The 17,863-nt window shown below is 38.1% G+C and overlaps 1 protein-coding gene across 11 annotated transcripts in view; it reads right to left on the reverse strand.

Annotated features, from left to right (window-relative positions):
* Positions 1 to 3,201: 3,201 nt before the first annotated feature.
* Positions 3,202 to 17,863, reverse strand: part of LOC124119416 (glycoprotein 3-alpha-L-fucosyltransferase A-like) — a 48,205-nt gene continuing 33,543 nt past the window's right edge. For 4 of the 11 annotated variants that reach the window (XM_048402897.1, XM_046481917.2, XM_046481932.2 and 1 more), the window contains 2 exons: positions 8,117 to 8,230; positions 3,202 to 4,490 (listed from right to left, as the gene is read on the reverse strand). In XM_048402897.1, the coding sequence (XP_048258854.1) occupies positions 3,269 to 4,490; positions 8,117 to 8,160 (1,266 nt within the window). In that variant the 5' untranslated portion in view covers positions 8,161 to 8,230 and the 3' untranslated portion in view covers positions 3,202 to 3,268. Of the gene's footprint in view, positions 4,491 to 8,116; positions 8,268 to 8,497; positions 10,334 to 10,365; positions 11,967 to 13,837; positions 13,857 to 14,367; positions 15,183 to 17,863 lie in introns of those variants that run through there. The other 7 variants (XM_048402895.1, XM_046481945.2, XM_048402896.1 and 4 more) reach the window with 7 other exon arrangements.

Here is a 17,863-nt window from a genome sequence, read left to right on the forward strand (position 1 = left end):
CACGACCTAAATCCATAATATTTGGAACCGACCCCAGTCCGACCCGTGAAGATTCCGGGGTAGAGTAGGTCTTCAGCAACCCATGCTTGCCGTAAAAGGTGACTATGCTTGTCGAAAAAGGCGACTAACGAGATCGGGTGGTCAGGCTCGCTGACTTGGTTGATGCATGTCATCGATCCCAAATGCTCATGATATTAATCACAGGATTGTCTGGTCCAGACTCGATTATTTACAGACCGCCGTCATATAGATGGAATAATGCTGAGTGCGGCGTTAAACAACAAACCAACCAACCAACCGACCCCAGTCCACGGTAAATACTTACTATGGTACACGTATTGTTTTAATGTGCAAGGCCTTTCTGTATCACCAATAACAGGATGTGTTTTTGTAATTGGAATGAACACATTTTGTCCCAGAAAGCTGTTGTCTAAAGTCTGGCTGCCATACATGAAACGTTTGTAGTTGTTCTCACTGTTGACAAGTCCTCAAACATAAGTAACATAACCATTATATGTAAGCATCACTACATTAACTGTTTTGATCAAAGAACATACAAGGCACGTGTGTTAATGGAGGAGGGAATCTACCAAAACCATGTATATTCTATTAACTTTTGACTTGACTCTCCAACCTGAACACATGTCCTTTCATCTGTTGTTTTGGATCCTCAAAATCCTTTCAAATCCTTTCAAATATCGACTCTTATTTAAGCAGAGATTTTTTTATGATTATGGAAAGGGTTTTATTTGTATCAATACCTTTCCGATGTTTTGCACCACCAACAGGGGGGTGTTTTGTGTCACCAATGTTTAGCATCAGCAGGCCTCACACGTGTTGTCTTGTATTACCAACACTCCAATGTTTTGCATCAGCAACCCTCACATGTGTTGTCTTGTATAACCAACACTCCGATGTTTTGCATCAGCAAGCCTCACATGTGTTGTCTTGTATTACCAACATTCCAATGTTTTGCATCAGCAACCCTCACATGTTTTGTCTTGTATTACCAACACTCCGATGTTTTGCATCAGCAGGCCTCACACGTGTTGTCTTGTATTACCAACACTCCGATGTTTTGCATCAGCAACCCTCACATGTGTTGTATTGTATAACCAACACTCCGATGTTTTGCTCAACAAGCCTCACATGTGTTGTCTTGTATTACCAACACTCCGATGTTTTGCTCAACAAGCCTCACATATGTTGTCTTGTATTACCAACACTCCGATGTTTTGCATCAGTAACCCTCACATGTGTTGTATTGTATAACCAACACTCCGATGTTTTGCTCAACAAGCCTCACATGTGTTGTCTTGTATTACCAACACTCCGATGTTTTGCTCAACAAGCCTCACATATGTTGTCTTGTATTACGAACACTCCGATGTTTTGCATCAGCAACCCTCACATGTGTTGTATTGTATAACCAACACTCCGATGTTTTGCTCAACAAGCCTCACATATGTTGTCTTGTATTACCAACACTCCGATGTTTTGCTCAGCAACCCTCACATGTGTTGTCTTGTATCACCAACACTCCGATGTTTTGCATCAGCACTCCTCGTGCGTGTTGTCTTGCATTACCAACGCCCCATGTTTTGCATCAGCAACCCTCACATGTGTTGTCTTGTATCACCAACACTCCGATGTTTTGCATCAGCAAGCCTCACATGTGTTGTATTGTATAACCAACACTCCGATGTTTTGCATCAGCAAGCCTCACATGTGTTGTTTGGATTACCAACACTTCGATGTTTTGCATCAGCAGGCCTCACACGTGTTGTCTTGTATAACCAACACTCCGATGTTTTGCATCAGCAAGCCTCACATGTGTTGTCTTGTATTACCAACACTCCGATATTTTGCATCAGCAACCCTCACATGTGTTGTCTTGTTTAACCAACACTCCGATGTTTTGCTCAACAAGCCTCACATGTGTTGTCTTGTATTACCAACATTCCGATGTTTTGCATCAGCAACCCTCACATGTGTTGTCTTGTATTACGAACATTCCGATGTTTTGCTCAACAAGCCTCACATGTGTTGTCTTGTATTACCAACATTCCGATGTTTTGCATCAGCACTCCTCGTGCGTGTTGTCTTGTATTACCAACATTCCGATGTTTTGCATCAGCAAGCCTCACATATGTTGTCTTGTATTACCAACACTCCGATGTTTTGCATCAGCAAGCCTCACATATGTTGTCTTGTATTGCCAACACTCCGATGCTTTGCATCAGCAAGCCTCACATATGTTGTCTTGTATAACCAACACTCCGATGTTCGCTCAACAACCCTCACATGTGTTGTCTTGTTTTACCAACACTCCGTCCGATGTTTTGCATCAGCAACCCTCACATGTGTTGTCTTGTATAACCAACACTCCGATGTTTGCTCAACAACCCTCACATGTGTTGTCTTGTATTGTTTTGTGTCACCGACAGGAGGTTTTGTATAACCAAACTGCGATGTTCTGAATGACCCAACCCCGATGTTTTCTATGACTCCGATGTTTTGTATCAACAACAACCGTGTTTTTGTATCACCAACATTTGATCTTTTGCATTACCAATAACAGGACTTATTTTTATTACCAAACCCGTTGGGTTTTGTCTGTCATCAAACCCCGATGTTTTGTATCAACAACAACATTATGTTTTGTTTCACCATACTCCGATGTTTTGTGCCGCCACACTCCGATGTGTTGTATCACCAACAGGCTGTTTTGTACCATAATGTTTTGTGTCACCCACATTCCCATAGTTTGTCATACGCAATTATTTCAGATCACAACAACGGGATATTTTGTATCACCAACAACATGATGTTTTGTATTTAGTTTACTAACCACAGGATGTTTTGAATCATCAAACCCAAATGTTTTATATCACCAACAACAGGACTTTTCTGGATTACCAAACCTCGATGTTTTGTGTCACCAACACTGTTTTGTATGACCAATATATTGTTAAGGTGTTTTATTTTCATCATACATGCACGTATTGTCACCACAGTATTTCAATGCAATTTGGAAGTGTGTGCAAATAAAACGAACACTTGCACAGTTTTATTTGATCATCAGATTATAAAGCACACCTACCGGTGTGATCACACGTGCTTTGTCACCCTGTGTCTACACAAGTACGGTATTGGGGTTATGCAAACCCAAACAACAAGGAAAAAGTTCAAACTTGGTCAGACTATTTGGTTTTTGTTTATTTGGTCGCATAATAATTTGTATGTATTTCTGTCCTTACGATAAATATCACCGCTTACCGCTTGCTTCCTTGCAAATGCCTTTAGTGAACCATGGGACTATATCAGATATAGATTTCTTAAACTGGTGTATCCGATGTAATCGATCACACAGATTACACAGTGCCTCTGATTCATGATAATGTTCGAGAAAAACAGCACCATTGATATCGATATATCGATATTCCTCTGCCTCATAGTAGTAATTGTCTTTCCTTCTGAGTATTTCTATGTATTTGTCCGTGTTGTTGTTAAGGTACAGAAGATGGTCTGCCAACTCTTTGGGGGATTTGAAGTCATCAGCGTTGATGTAGGTGCCGTTAGGGGCGTCCCGACTGTAGTTACCTCCCCCTCGGACAACAGTCACAAGGTCAAGGTTGAAGTTGTTGAAGAACTTCTCGCTGATGTAATCTTGACAGTGCAAGTTCTCAAACCCCAGATAAAACTTGTATGTAATATTAAGGTGTTGCATCCATTTATTATTACTTGTTCTCGGGAAAGATCTTTGACCACACGCTCCAAATATATCTACATCTATGTATTTCTTCAATTCCCGTGCATACGCCAACCTGCCGCTCCAGTCCAAGCAGTTGCTGACCATCCATGCCACAAGACCATTCTTCTTCTGGAGAATTGACGTGTAATTCCTCTTGGCTATGTGTTCTCTCTTTCTGAGAATAGCATACGGCCTGTAAATGTCTGAATCGTGTCTGAAGTCCATCGTCCAGTTGAACACCGATGACCAAGGTTGTTTCATAAAGGGTCTGCCGTGGGAAAACAGATACGGTGGTTCATTATTATGGAAGATCCACACCTGCCCAGGAGGTCTCTGAGGGGGAAGACCCTTAATTTGTTCAGCTGAAAAAATCACAACTTTACTTTGATTTAAAAGAGAACGCTCTCTTGTCATCAAACATTTTGCTTCTGGGCAGGCTTGGATACGGCCTCCATCTTTCAAAGGATTCAGTAGATATCTTGGTGAGAAGTACCACAGAATGAGTTCGTGTTTCTTAGCAGTAAGGTTTGCAGGTGTTGAGTAATGTTTAATAATGTTGCTACCTTTAGAACTGGAATATTCACCGGTTCTATTGGTACCTGCAGGGGGCGAATACATGATTTTTGTATTGGAAGCTAAGGGCATCGGTATGCCATCTGGGGAGTCCTCGTTGTTTATAAACGCCAATGCTGAGAACAGGCTGATCAGTACCAATACTCCAAACATCGTCCATGACCTGAAATGTGAAAATGTGCTCATTTATCCAATAGTTGTTTGTTTATTGATTAACACAGTAACGTTCTAGCTATATGACTGAGGCCTGTAAATAATCGAGTCTGGACCGGACAATCCAGTGACTGATCGGAGTACGATGACCCGTAATCAACCAAGTCACCGAGCCTTTTCTCAGAAGCACTGATATATAACCATCACACAGTTAAACTGTTATATTGTTATAATTAATTATAATAACAATCTTATTCATTCATTCATTCATTCATTCAAGGATGAAAGCTCGAGTTCTGAACAAAGAGGTTCATTATCTGGTTAAAATAAGAAAAGATACAATTACCAAAATTAAAATGTTTCCTGTGGATATTGGGTTAAAAAGCTGTAAAACACGACGATTGATCATGTGTTTAAGAGTTATATGCTAACTGGGATGAATGAGGTATCGGATCGTTCAGATGTAACTGTGGTATGAGATACCTTCATCCAGATGGTACCAAATAATAAAACAGAGAACAAGAATTGAAAAGGATATGAATACTTTTAGAAAGTTTTCAGGTGTAACATATGTTATATTTTGGGCAACACTTTCTTAGTGAAGTACAAATTCTAGTACTTTTTTTGGTTAAGACCCATTCGAACCCACTCTCTCAGAGTGAGGCACCTTATTGCCAGTCCACAAAGTCTAGAAGATCCTACCCACTCAGCAACCGAGGTTTCCACAAAATGGTCCGACGACTGGTAGTCTATATCACGTAGTTCGTGTTCTCCTCTGATAAATGTAAATAGGCGATTAGGGGCCTCGATCTGAGTACCTGGGGTTAAATCGCGGGACTCAACCCCAAAAAAGTACTTGAATTTGTGATCCCAAATATAACATATGTTACCTGAGATGAACAGTCTAAAACATTTTAAGGCTAAATTAACAAAGTTAGTCAAGGTTCTCGCATTCACGTCTGGCAATCTTTTCTCCTAATCTTACAATTTTCTTCAGTCGACTCTTGTTTTGGAGTGAGAGGTTCAAACACATAAAGGATATCCGGCTATGTGAACAGAGGGGCAAAAGAAAGTTACCGAGTTTGTTTTTATGTTATGAAAGGCAAAGGTATCACAAAATCTACGAGCTATAGTTATAATAGCTAATAATTAGTGTGCTATAGTGTGAAAGTCAATAATAATAAACCACGTTCTTTAATACCAGAGTGATAGAATAGAGCAGATCGAAATAAAGGGGCAAAAGAAAGTAGACCGAGTTTGTTTTTATGTAATTGAAAATTTAAGGAACTGTTGTTAAATTTGATTAAATCTATTTCACCATCACCATCAGTTTGTAAAAAGTATTCTGTGGATGGGTAATTTTGTGCAAAAATCCATTGGTTTAATGAAGACTGGGGTAAGAAATGAATTAGCAACCACATGACCCTAAAATGTTTTAAATGTTGTGTTTGATACATTCCGAAAAAAGCAAATTTATCAATTTTCAAAGCTACGATGTCTAAAATACCCATCAGCAATTGCGTATTATGTGAAATGTTTTTTTTTAAATATTTAAAAGTTTTAAATCAAATTATATTTTAAACAATACAACCATGTAGAAATATTCTTTGAGTGCTGACAAAGCGCCCCTACATTTCATTTGTACATAATATCGCTGACTTAAGATATTTTCAATCGAAAATCAAATGATAAACTCAACTGTTGCCCTTCAGTTTAGACAAATAATTTCAATTGAGAATGCACTAAAACCATAGGTCAAAACATGTCCAATTTGATAATGTCAAAAGCAACTCGGGTGAAAAAAATGGAAGCGATGTTTAAATTCGAATTGCAACAGACAATATGTATTTTATTGTAGAAATGTGTGTTCAATACTTCCTCTGAAACTTTACTCCGAAAGCATGTCCATGAATAAATAAAAAACAAATTAGAGAGGAGAGGTTAACTGGGTCAACCTCTGAAAATTAGTATTTTCACATTCATATTTTATTTTGGAATGACAGTGATTATTGATCTAAGGAAATAAAATAGGAGCATCTTAACTTCTCGTGAGGACGATGTCTGCCGTAGATCACTTGTCGACAAGCAACCAGTTTTTGAAAGTTTCCGTCAGACGCGAACTCGCGACCTTGGTATCGTTAGCTCGACAGCTAACCGACTGAGCTTCGTCCACAGTATAAGGCTAAGTGCAAATTTACCTAGTCATGCCTACAACGTTACGGAACTGAACGAAAAGGGTCGAATAGGTGACGGACACTTACGAAGGTTGCGGGTAGGCATGGTGTCTCGTGACTTTAGTCTACGGACACTTACGAATGATCCCGATGCCATTTGGCACACCCGTCCCATTCCGTAATCTACAAGAAACCGAGTGGTGAGGAATGAGCCGATTTGACGCGAACTGAAAACGGCTCCGGGCGTCAGACGTCAGACGTCAGACGTCGAACTCGCGAGTACGCATGAATGACATGGTATATAATAATTCGTCGGGTGGATGTTGTGACAGATAAGTGTGGTAGGGAAGACTGTAAACATAATAGTAAGGAACGAGGGAGGCATGAGCATGACTAGTGACGACACAACGGTGAGTTCGCTTTGGAATCAATACTGAAAAAATGTAGCATGTGTGAATGTTCCAGGAGAAATTCTAATAGCCAAATTATTCGACACAAAACCATTTCATTCTTTTTACTCGACGTTTTTTGTGTGAAGAATACTAGGAGCTGCTATAGAATCTACAATAGCCACGAAACGGGTACCTAACCCTAATGATCGTAAAGGGGATCCAAGGGCTAAGGATAGAGTTCGGTTAATCTAATAGCCACTAAACGGGTACCTAATCCAAGTGATCGTAAAGGGGTGATTGATCGTAAAGGGGATTCAAGGGCTAAGGATAGAGTACGGGGAAACCTACCCTGACACTGGCGACATTTCAATGTTTTCAGCGCCAAAATAATATCCCTAATAAACTGCATTCTTGTGCATAATAATGAAAATTAACGAACCGAAAAAATAAAATATGTATATTAGTTCCCATTTATAACCATATTAGCCACTTGAATTACGAGGAAAACGAAATAAAAATAAATAAAAAATAAAAGTGCTTTCTTAAACTAACGCTTGCTATAATATGCGCCGCCGCAGGCTATATTTAGAAAATAAATATTCAAAACTCTCAACACCGCTGGTCGTATTCAATAACACTGCGTGTAGAGATGATAGATCACTGGGAGGAGCTTATGCACACTCGATGACCCCTGACGTCACAGGGCATTGTTTCGCCGGTGTGACTGGCAACAAAATATCACAAATTACGTCATAGGTTATTGTCACGTGTTTGAAAAGTTTGTGGTTCTATATTCTAAAGGTAGGAACAACTTTGTATCCAGGATAGAATAGGTCTTTAGTTAACCAGCCTTGTCGTATGCTGTGGCTAAATTGGATCGGTTGGTCAGGATTGGTGACTTGGTTGCTTGCGTACCATCTTGCGTACCATCTACCCTGAATAAATGTATTCATTAATACGCCACCACCTTTTCATCAGAATAAATCTATTACGGTACATGAGAACCAGTTTCTCAGAGCATCTAAAGTTTTTCTGTAACGAAATGAATAAACACATGTACATATAATTACCTTTTATTGCAAATATGGCAGAATTCACACCTCAAGCAAACCATGGCCAAATCGGATGAGCCCCTTCTTCTGAACTGGCTTCCTTCCACAGCTTCGTCAGGTCCCACCACGTTTCTACAGGGGACAATTAACTGGTCATCAATAAAGAATCCTGTAATGGAATTAAAAATGGACATTTGAAACATTGTTCTCATTGGATTTATTCACCACAGTTGAGATACTTAGTAACTCCACACTACATTACTTTCAAAGTTATTATGGCAACTAGATTCAACGCTATGATTGCAGCTCGTATAAATTGCTGTAAGGAATTGCTGTGGTTGTAACATAATAAATACATTAATAAAAGTGTACAGAAGATTATTTTTTTTAAAAACCCACCAGTATTATTGTACAGAGGACGCATTTAGGAAATGTTATAAAGCTGAAACGAAAGTAATTGACAATGTACAAATCTGGAGAAAGCACTGTAGGCACCACAATAGAATGTGATTGTAGTGAGGAATCATTTTAGGAAACACGATATGTCTCAGGCGAAAGTAATTGCACAGGTCTGGAGAAAGCACTGTAGACAACACAAAAGAATGTGATTGTACAGAGGAAGCATTTGAGGAAACACTATGTAGTTGTAGTGAAAGTAATTGTTCAGATCTGCAGAAAGCACTGTAGTCAACACAACAGAATGTGATTGGACAGAGGAAGCATTTGAGGAAACACTATGTAGTTGTAGTGAAAGTAATTGTTCAGATCTGCAGAAAGCACTGTAGTCAACACAACAGAATGTGATTGGACAGGGGAAGCATTTGAGGAAACACTATGTAGTTGTAGTGAAAGTAATTGTTTAGATCTGCAGAAAGCACTGTAGTCAACACAACAGAATGTGATTGGACAGAGGAAGCATTTGAGGAAACACTATGTAGTTGTAGTGAAAGTAATTGTTTAGATCTGCAGAAAGCACTGTAGTCAACACAACAGAATGTGATTGGACAGAGGAAGCACTTGAGGAAACACTATGTAGTTGTAGTGAAAGTAATTGTTTAGATCTGCAGAAAGCACTGTAGTCAACACAACAGAATGTGATTGGACAGAGGAAGCACTTGAGGAAACACTATGTAGTTGTAGTGAAAGTAATTGTTTAGATCTGCAGAAAGCACTGTAGTCAACAGAACAGAATGTGATTGGACAGAGGAAGCATTTGAGGAAACACTATGTAGTTGTAGTGAAAGTAATTGTTTAGATCTGCAGAAAGCACTGTAGTCAACAGAACAGAATGTGATTGGACAGAGGAAGCACTTGAGGAAACACTATGTAGTTGTAGTGAAAGTAATTGTTTAGATCTGCAGAAAGCACTGTAGTCAACACAACAGAATGTGATTGGACAGAGGAAGCATTTGAGGAAACACTATGTAGTTGTAGTGAAAGTAATTGCACAGGTCTGGAGAAAGCACTGTAGTCAACACAACAGAACTCTCTGAAGGCAACGCAAGAGAGTATGATTGTTAAGAGAAAGCATTATTGAAACAGAATTTACTATTTGAAAAGAAACAGGATATTTACAAGATAATAACAATAATCAAACTACGCGTACATTACATTTTACAATTAGAAATATAGTTGACAAATGTACAAGCAGTAACTTCATTTAACAATATAGGGTGGATGGTTCTCATGTAACAAGGCATAAACCGTTTGGTGTCGATTAAAGTGACATTATTTCGTTCGTATGCTTTTGGGATGAACGTATGCTACAGTTTGTAAGCGAGTTGCTGGACCTCTTGGCACGTTTCTGGGTCAAAATGCTGCATAATCCCAAGGAGCGCAAATACAGCACGCTGGGTAGTCTAGTCAATATTTAGCTAGGCTCGATGAAGTGCGTTGCCTAGTGATGTTCTAATTTTCAGATTGAGGATATGTTCAGAGTTGGCGTGTCCGTGTTAGATACAGACGTTCAAACACAACATAATAGTGTTATTCATTCGTGCATTAATTCATTATCATATATGTGAAATTATATATATAATCGAGTATATAGAATTTGATTTTGTCATGAGTACATCTTGTCCTCGTGGGATGCCAGGTTAGAATTGGACCCAAAAAACCTGAGCCAGCTTAAAGGATCTATCTACAATGACAATGTTTCAACAAAATACCACTCTAAAACATTAATATCTATATATCTTTCCAAACGCAGTTGTCTTCAGGCTATGCATAACAGACAGAAAGTAAGAAGAGATACTATGAATTCATACCTGCTATGAATAGATCCATTTAACCAGTAATCCATAGATGCCCGATCATAGCTTACTGAATATTGTATAGTACATGTACCAACCATATAACATGTAACGCTGTATTGACTTGGAATCACCTTCAAAATAATGCCCATGCGTTTAGTCCACCTTTTCACAGCTACCCACACAACTGGTATTAGGAAAGACATGTGTAGGGTTGCTGGGCGTGCCTCTTCGTGTAACAGAATACCGCATGTCAATATAGCTCAGCAGTTTAAGCGGTTATGTCTTATCTGGAGAAAACGCGTAGAGCTTGCACGGTCAGTGAATTCTGTGAAATTGTCCCGGAGCATCCAATAGAATTGATACGTCGTAAACACTAAACAACTTCACTAGGTTGAACAAAAAGTGGTGTATAGTAGAAATGTGCTGAATGACTCCGGGTGTGGCGAAGAAGCAGACAACATCCTCGCAAGGCCTATAGGGTATGCATTTTAAGAATAACACACAGTTCATTCATGGTATTGTCAAATGGATATAAGGGTGGGTAATAATTATTCGCTGGAATACATGTACATGCCTGATCCAACAGTCATTATTTAGAGACTGAACAACAGTTGGCCACGATTTTTGCATATACCCTGTGATATATTGAATGAGATTCCAATGTGTCGAGGTGCGGACATGTGGAGGACATTTCCAAATTTGACGCATCAGTGTAATGAATGATGTCTGATGCAATTCTCTATGTTGCCCTGTACACTGTGTTCCCTTGTTTTTAGATGAACAATTGTATTTGCATGTGTTTGTGACGGGTGCCACCGGTGGGGCAGGATACGTTCACATTTATGCGGACACCTGGTATCATCCCTATTTGATAGTAATTCATAAACACATGTTCATGATATAGTCGGAATCGTACAATCGGGTCTGCTTTACACAGAGATTTTTAATGGATACGGAAAGGGTTTTGTCGCTTTATTTAATTATTATGAATGTGGAAAGACATTAGTCGCTACTATGTATTTGCATTTCTTGTATGGCAAAGTAGGCAAATGTTTTTGATAACAACTTATTTATTAAACTGTAAATAGCGACGTTTCGGTATAGATCCTTATACCGTTGTCAAGCAAGACTGAATAATATCACAGTGTATTAAATACGTTGGTATCCATACATTCTGTCTACTTTTTCATCCGTCAGCATTTAAAAAATGCCTATCAAACAGTTCGATTACCGTGTTACATCGTTCTCTATATAGACGATGAGAAATGTGTGAAAGTAGAGTACCAAAGTAGTACGTAGTACACCCACATTCACACACAGGTTTTATCTATATCACAAAGCAAATCACATAAGCCCATACTAACTGCGAACATGCCAACGAAAATACCCGAGCAACAAGGACATTGCGATTACATGTCTCGAGCGAATGTTCCTTCTCAGTCTAATTAAAACATATCACTTCAGCTGTTTACGAGATACGGATAATTTCGGTCTGATAATAACCTTAACGATAAGCTAAGTTACCCCTACCCTTTGGCTCACGTAAGGTGTTAACTCTGACGGTGCCGTTACCACAGAAATCGACCGCATCGACCAGTTTCTGGATTAACGAATCTTTGGTGTGTGGCAATGGCAATATTCAGTGATATAAACATACACCTTCTTGTGCCAAACGTAGTTAACATTTATGTCCAGTCGGTTTGAATAGCATATAAAGGATACAAGGGCTTATTATTGGATCCAACAGTGACACGTTACAAGAAAGTGTTAATACGGTGTGTAAAATGTAGATATATGGAATTATATTAAAGTCAACCTGAAAGCGTTTTATGTTTGAATGTGATTGCTGAAACATGGGCAAATAATATATCTTTTTATGTCACTTCATCTCCATGTTTACATCGTGTTGTGTTGCCTACTGATGTCGATGTACGCGAGACATATTCTCCAATTTTCTTTTAAAGTTTACACATACTTAACTCAAATAAACACACAGAACCAGTAAGAAGATGCATTTATAACGGTATTTACGTGTATTTGGGGAACTGGAGAACAGTTATTGGCTGTGTGGAATTGTTGAACTGGTTGTGACTACCAGTAACCAACATCATACCTACCTAACACGGAAACGAAGATTATTTCTGCAAACATGATTCAGATAATATTTACATTATGTACATTATTGCACTGTAGACACAATCGCAAATCAGTTCTCCTAAGCTGGTACACATATCTTGAAGGGTACTAAGTGGACATAACGGCATAAAAGCGTAGACTGTACATGTTCAGTTTCTAAACGAATATCTTTTGTGCAAACTTTGCGTAACACAATATAGAGACATTGTTGAACATTCCAATTAATTTACAAATGCGAATCTGAACACTTCTCAGCCCTACAAATCAGACATATTTGTTTGCTAAATATAATTTCATTAAGAATAAATGAATTATTTTACTAAACTTAGGAGCAAAGGAAACGATAAATCTCAGTTGAAATGATGATATGTTTGATTTTCAGTTGAAAATATCTTAAGTTAGCGGTATTATATCCAAAACGTTAACTGTACTGTACACTCAACGAATACTTCTACATGGTTTGATTTTTCAGATACATAAATGGATATCAATATTTTAAAACTTAAACATATGAATTGTGCTAATACACAGCTGTTGATTGGTTTCTTATCGTACCTTTGAAAGTCAATAAAGTTGTTGTTTTCGCCACAAATTTACATTTCCAACATGGTGTGGGTCATTCGGTTGTAAATTCATTTCTCACGCCAGACTTCAATGAACCAATTTATTTTTACACAACATTATCCAGCCACAGATTACTTTTTTCAAACTGTTGGAGAAATGGGTGATGGTTAAATAGAGAGTTCTTTCATTTTTCGATAACATAAAAAAAACAAATATGATGTACTTTCTTTCGCTCCACATGTTTTACTATGTATTCTAATTTCATTTCGTCTATCTCAGTGTGAACAGTATAATTTATATAATAATGGTTGTTTTAATAAGCGTCGGAGTTTTATTTTCAAAATGTACCTGACAAATGTGTAGGCAATCAACCGACAGATTACACAGGGTGGGTTACATATTTACACCGTAAGTCCAAAGTACATTGCTTCATCGCATAGTGTTATTGTGGAAGATGATTCTGAGCCCTAATGGAACAGGGTGTGTTACGAGATACTATGACACCCGTGCAATTGCCTTGACAATAATCATTCCGCGTTAAAATATTTAATTGTACATGCATGTATTTGTAGAAATGATAACCTTACTTTTTAAATTTTCCTTGTGATGCAGATCGTTCAAAATCAATGCCTTATTATGGTCAATGCCATGTAGGTATTTTTTAAATAATATTCATAACACATAGTATTCATTTGTAATACTTAAAATACATGTTAAACAAAGTCTGCAACACCCAGAGTCAATTGTACAATTCGAATACATCATGAGAGTGTTCATGACTCACTGTTAAATAGTACTGATGATACCAGGTGGTCTCGACAAGTTGATCGTATCCTGGACCACCGATGGCTGTAATTTATCAAATTCGAAATAAATAATCATAAATAAAAAGAAAAATAGATCAGTCCTTAGATACAATTAATTACCTTTTACTATTTACTTCGTGTCATGAACACTTTGCATTGAATAACTCATTATCCCTTTTGTACACCAGTGTATACGTATTTAACATTGGGAACCTTGAATTCTGTCTGTGGAAATGAATTTAAAATGTACATTTCTAACGTTTGGAATAAATAATAATGTCATTCATTCGGAAAGATTGATCTACCCCCAGCACACATGATTGAACTTAACGGCAAAGATCATGAAACGGCATGGCAATATATGTAATCCTGAACACTTGTTGTTTGGGATGTGATTAGTAATTAATGATTTTCCCCGCTAGTAATCGTTATAATAAAGACATATTTGGATATCTTAAAAACGAATTGAATATGTCCATTACAGATATATAATATTAATAGATCTTACCAGGTAAATGTCCTTTTGTACTGATGTTGGATTTGTTCGTCCTCCGTGGGCCACTTGTCTGAGAGTTGGCGTTGTGAGATGTGAATCAGCCTGCCTTCTCATGTGTGCATTAATGACATGTTTGTATAAGCTTGCAAGTCATATTGATTATGAAATATGCATATTCGTAAAGGGGTGAAATGTCCATTTCGGTATCGAGTCTTTTTTTCATGTTTATCGAATTGGGCAGATGTTGCCATCCCGAAGTACGTGTTAGTAACGGAACTATATCCCATGATATTCTTAGATCCATAACTTTTGGTGTTCAGTATATAATATGAAAACAGAAGGATATAACCCAGCCTTTGCAATATGATATACCGACACCACTGCAGATGCTTACAGGATAATAAGTAAAGAAATATTCAATAAATCTGCCGCATTTGGCAGTTTATAATTCCCATACAGTGGAAACATGCCCTGCTGTTGTCATGGATAATGTTAAACTCCATTATAGTCATGTTAACTTCATGGTTGTCTTCTCGCAGTCAGAACCGGGTTTTGCAAATATAAGAAGGGTGTTTACACGGTTGTAATACGATATAACGCACAGGGGATCATGGGCAAGCTTTATCAAGGCCCTCGCCAGTGTTTGCACTGGGAATTCAATGATTCTATTGACAGGAACGTCAGAGTCATACAAAAGAAACACCGTTACTATGGCTACATCAGGTTCACCTGCTTCAGTAACATTAAAACATTAAATGGGTGGAACCGATGTCAGACTGGAAGAAGATCGCACGTTATGTGTAGTGTATAGCTACCTTATTTCACATTGTGTGATTTTCACATTTATCATACTGAATGTATCGACTTTTTCTGGAAATAAATTCCTTGGTGATGAACATTTTAAAAATATAAACGACGAATGGGAGCCGCATATCGTACAATTACACACTGCATGGAAAAAAGACCATGAGGGGCGCATCTGCCAAAACTTATCTTTGTCGGTGGTGAACGTTTGGTATATATTGCCAGAAACCATATTCCGATAATTCGTCTCTGATATTGCTTGCAATTATAGAAGCAGGGAGGCTTATCGCATAATGAATAGTCAGAAATGGCAGTGTAACAGAATACTACATATTATCCCGCACAGTTATGTTTCAACGTATATTTTCACGTCAGAAAAAAAGAAGTTAAACGGAGTAATGTCAAATTTGATTATTGAATATTTCCCTTATATATAAGATACTGGGGTACCACATTTGCATTAACTTTACTTAAAATCGTTAGAAAACGTTCAGAATTAGAAACGGTCAAAGAATAAGAAATACATATACTTTGAAATAGATATTTGGAATTTCATACAATCTTGTGAATGATAACTCGTTCTCTTCTAAATATATTGAATAAATACGCAACGAAATATTACACTTCAATTGAAATATATTAACACTTGCCGGCTATGACATCTCTGTGTTAACAAGATATACAGTGTGCCTAGCCAATAAGGTTCATTCCCACAACCCCAACTTAGCATACATGTTTTTCGACGAAGAGTAACGATAACGATAACAATGAACAAAGTCATATATATTTTTCTAAGGCCAGATCCAAATGAATGGTTATTTTATTGTATCAATCACACTTCTAAAGACAACACATGTGACTGAGTTGAAAACAAAACATAGCATAGCGAGAGCGCAGACCCTACCCATCACCCCTACCACGTCGCCTTCTGCCTTAGCAACTCCGGTTGATCCGTCCTTCTTTGGAACTCATGTGGTGAATTGGGTACACATACTATATATCGGGATTTTAGAATTGACTTGCATTTTGTGTAGTCATCTGCCGAGATTATTGGCGTACCCTGATGGTATGCACTTTAGTTCGTGTGTTTAGACCCTAAACGTGTTTAGGATGAACACCGGTTACGATTTAAACACACATGGTGAGTGGTATTCCTTTGTTCTTGTTTTACTGTCCTGGTACCGAGAGCGCAATACCCCGTGTCAATGAGCCGTGTCTGAGCCCTTCCTCGTCCCGGGAACGCCACGGTTAGTTTTCCTCCTAAATATCAAATTTGTCGCTCCCGGGCCGACACTAGGCTGACTGACAGTAAAGTACTCTGCACTGGTGATGGGGATTAACATGAGGTCAACCCGATAACGAATATCGGACAGGACCCGCATCTCCCATGGTGATGGGCAGATAGAGTTAGGGAAACAAACGTAAGACGTTGATATCTATATCTGTACCTTCACTTGTTTATCATCCACCCTTATCAAATCACCCGTACCACGTATACATTCTAGCAACTGGTAAACTATTATTGTTACTAAACTTCACTCATAAACACCTTTATCATCAATGCCTCTGTCAAACTAAATTATATAATTCTGTCTAGATAGCGCCACTAAAGTTAGCAATAACAACTTTGTCGTTAGTTTAATCAGTCAATGAAATTATCTGTAGCAACTAGAATAGGTATAAATACGGACGACAGACAGTCACAAATCATTCTGTGCCTGTCTAATAACCTGACTGTTTATTCATTCAGGGAAGAAACGTTACTATATTGTACAATGTTAAATCTTAAGTGTATGCTATTACCCTTCGCAATACCTGCAAGTTTAATTGGTAACTGAAAATATCATACGTGTGTGTATATCTTAGAAATTCTAATTGTACTACTTCTGTGTATAGATAATGCCAATTCTGTTGACTGTATTATATTGTTTACCGTTTGGAATATGTATTGTGGCTGAACTGAATGAGTGTATGCCCACTCGAGTAATGTATTAGATAGAGTGCGTCAGGTATACCAGATTCAGTCCTCTGAAGAAAGACTAGGATATATTGCGGTTAGGCTTTTGGAACGTGGGTGGCTGGTCGCAGCGGGAATCAAGTAACAAACTATTTAGGGAAAATATAGTATTAGATTTACAATATGATGTGTTAGGTTTGTGTGAAACCTTTCTTCAAAACGAGGACTCTTTAACAGTGGACGGTTACACGTGGTACGGAAATAACCGCTCTCAACTCCATAAACGAGCAAAGAGAGGTTCGGGTGGGGTAGGTGCTCTATTTAAGAACTCTTTATTGAAAGATTTTAGTGTTGAGATTTTAGACAACGATTTTAACGACATGATTTGGTTTAAACTTACGTCTCATTTTGATGCTGATTTTAAGATTGTTTTGTGCGTGTGCTATTTACCCCCTTCATGTTCATCACGTGTTAACGATGGAGAAGAATTTTTTAACACTCTGTTGGAAAAACTTTATCTCTTTCAAAATGATGGTATTTTATGTATATGCGGCGATTTCAACGCACGAGTTGGTAATGAAAGTGACTTTATCGAGGGAGTAGACAGCGTACCCGCAAGGGAGATAATTGACTACACTAAGAACTCTTATGGTGGTTTGTTTATTGACTTTCTGACTGAAAGTAACCTATGTATGATCAACGGTCGACTAGGAGCACAGGACTTCACTTATGTGAAGAATGGGGCGT

This window comes from Haliotis rufescens, unplaced genomic scaffold (assembly GCF_023055435.1).
Source record: "Haliotis rufescens isolate VD_foot unplaced genomic scaffold, xgHalRufe1.0.p SCAF_3, whole genome shotgun sequence".
Classification (NCBI taxonomy): Eukaryota; Metazoa; Mollusca; class Gastropoda; order Lepetellida; family Haliotidae; genus Haliotis; species Haliotis rufescens.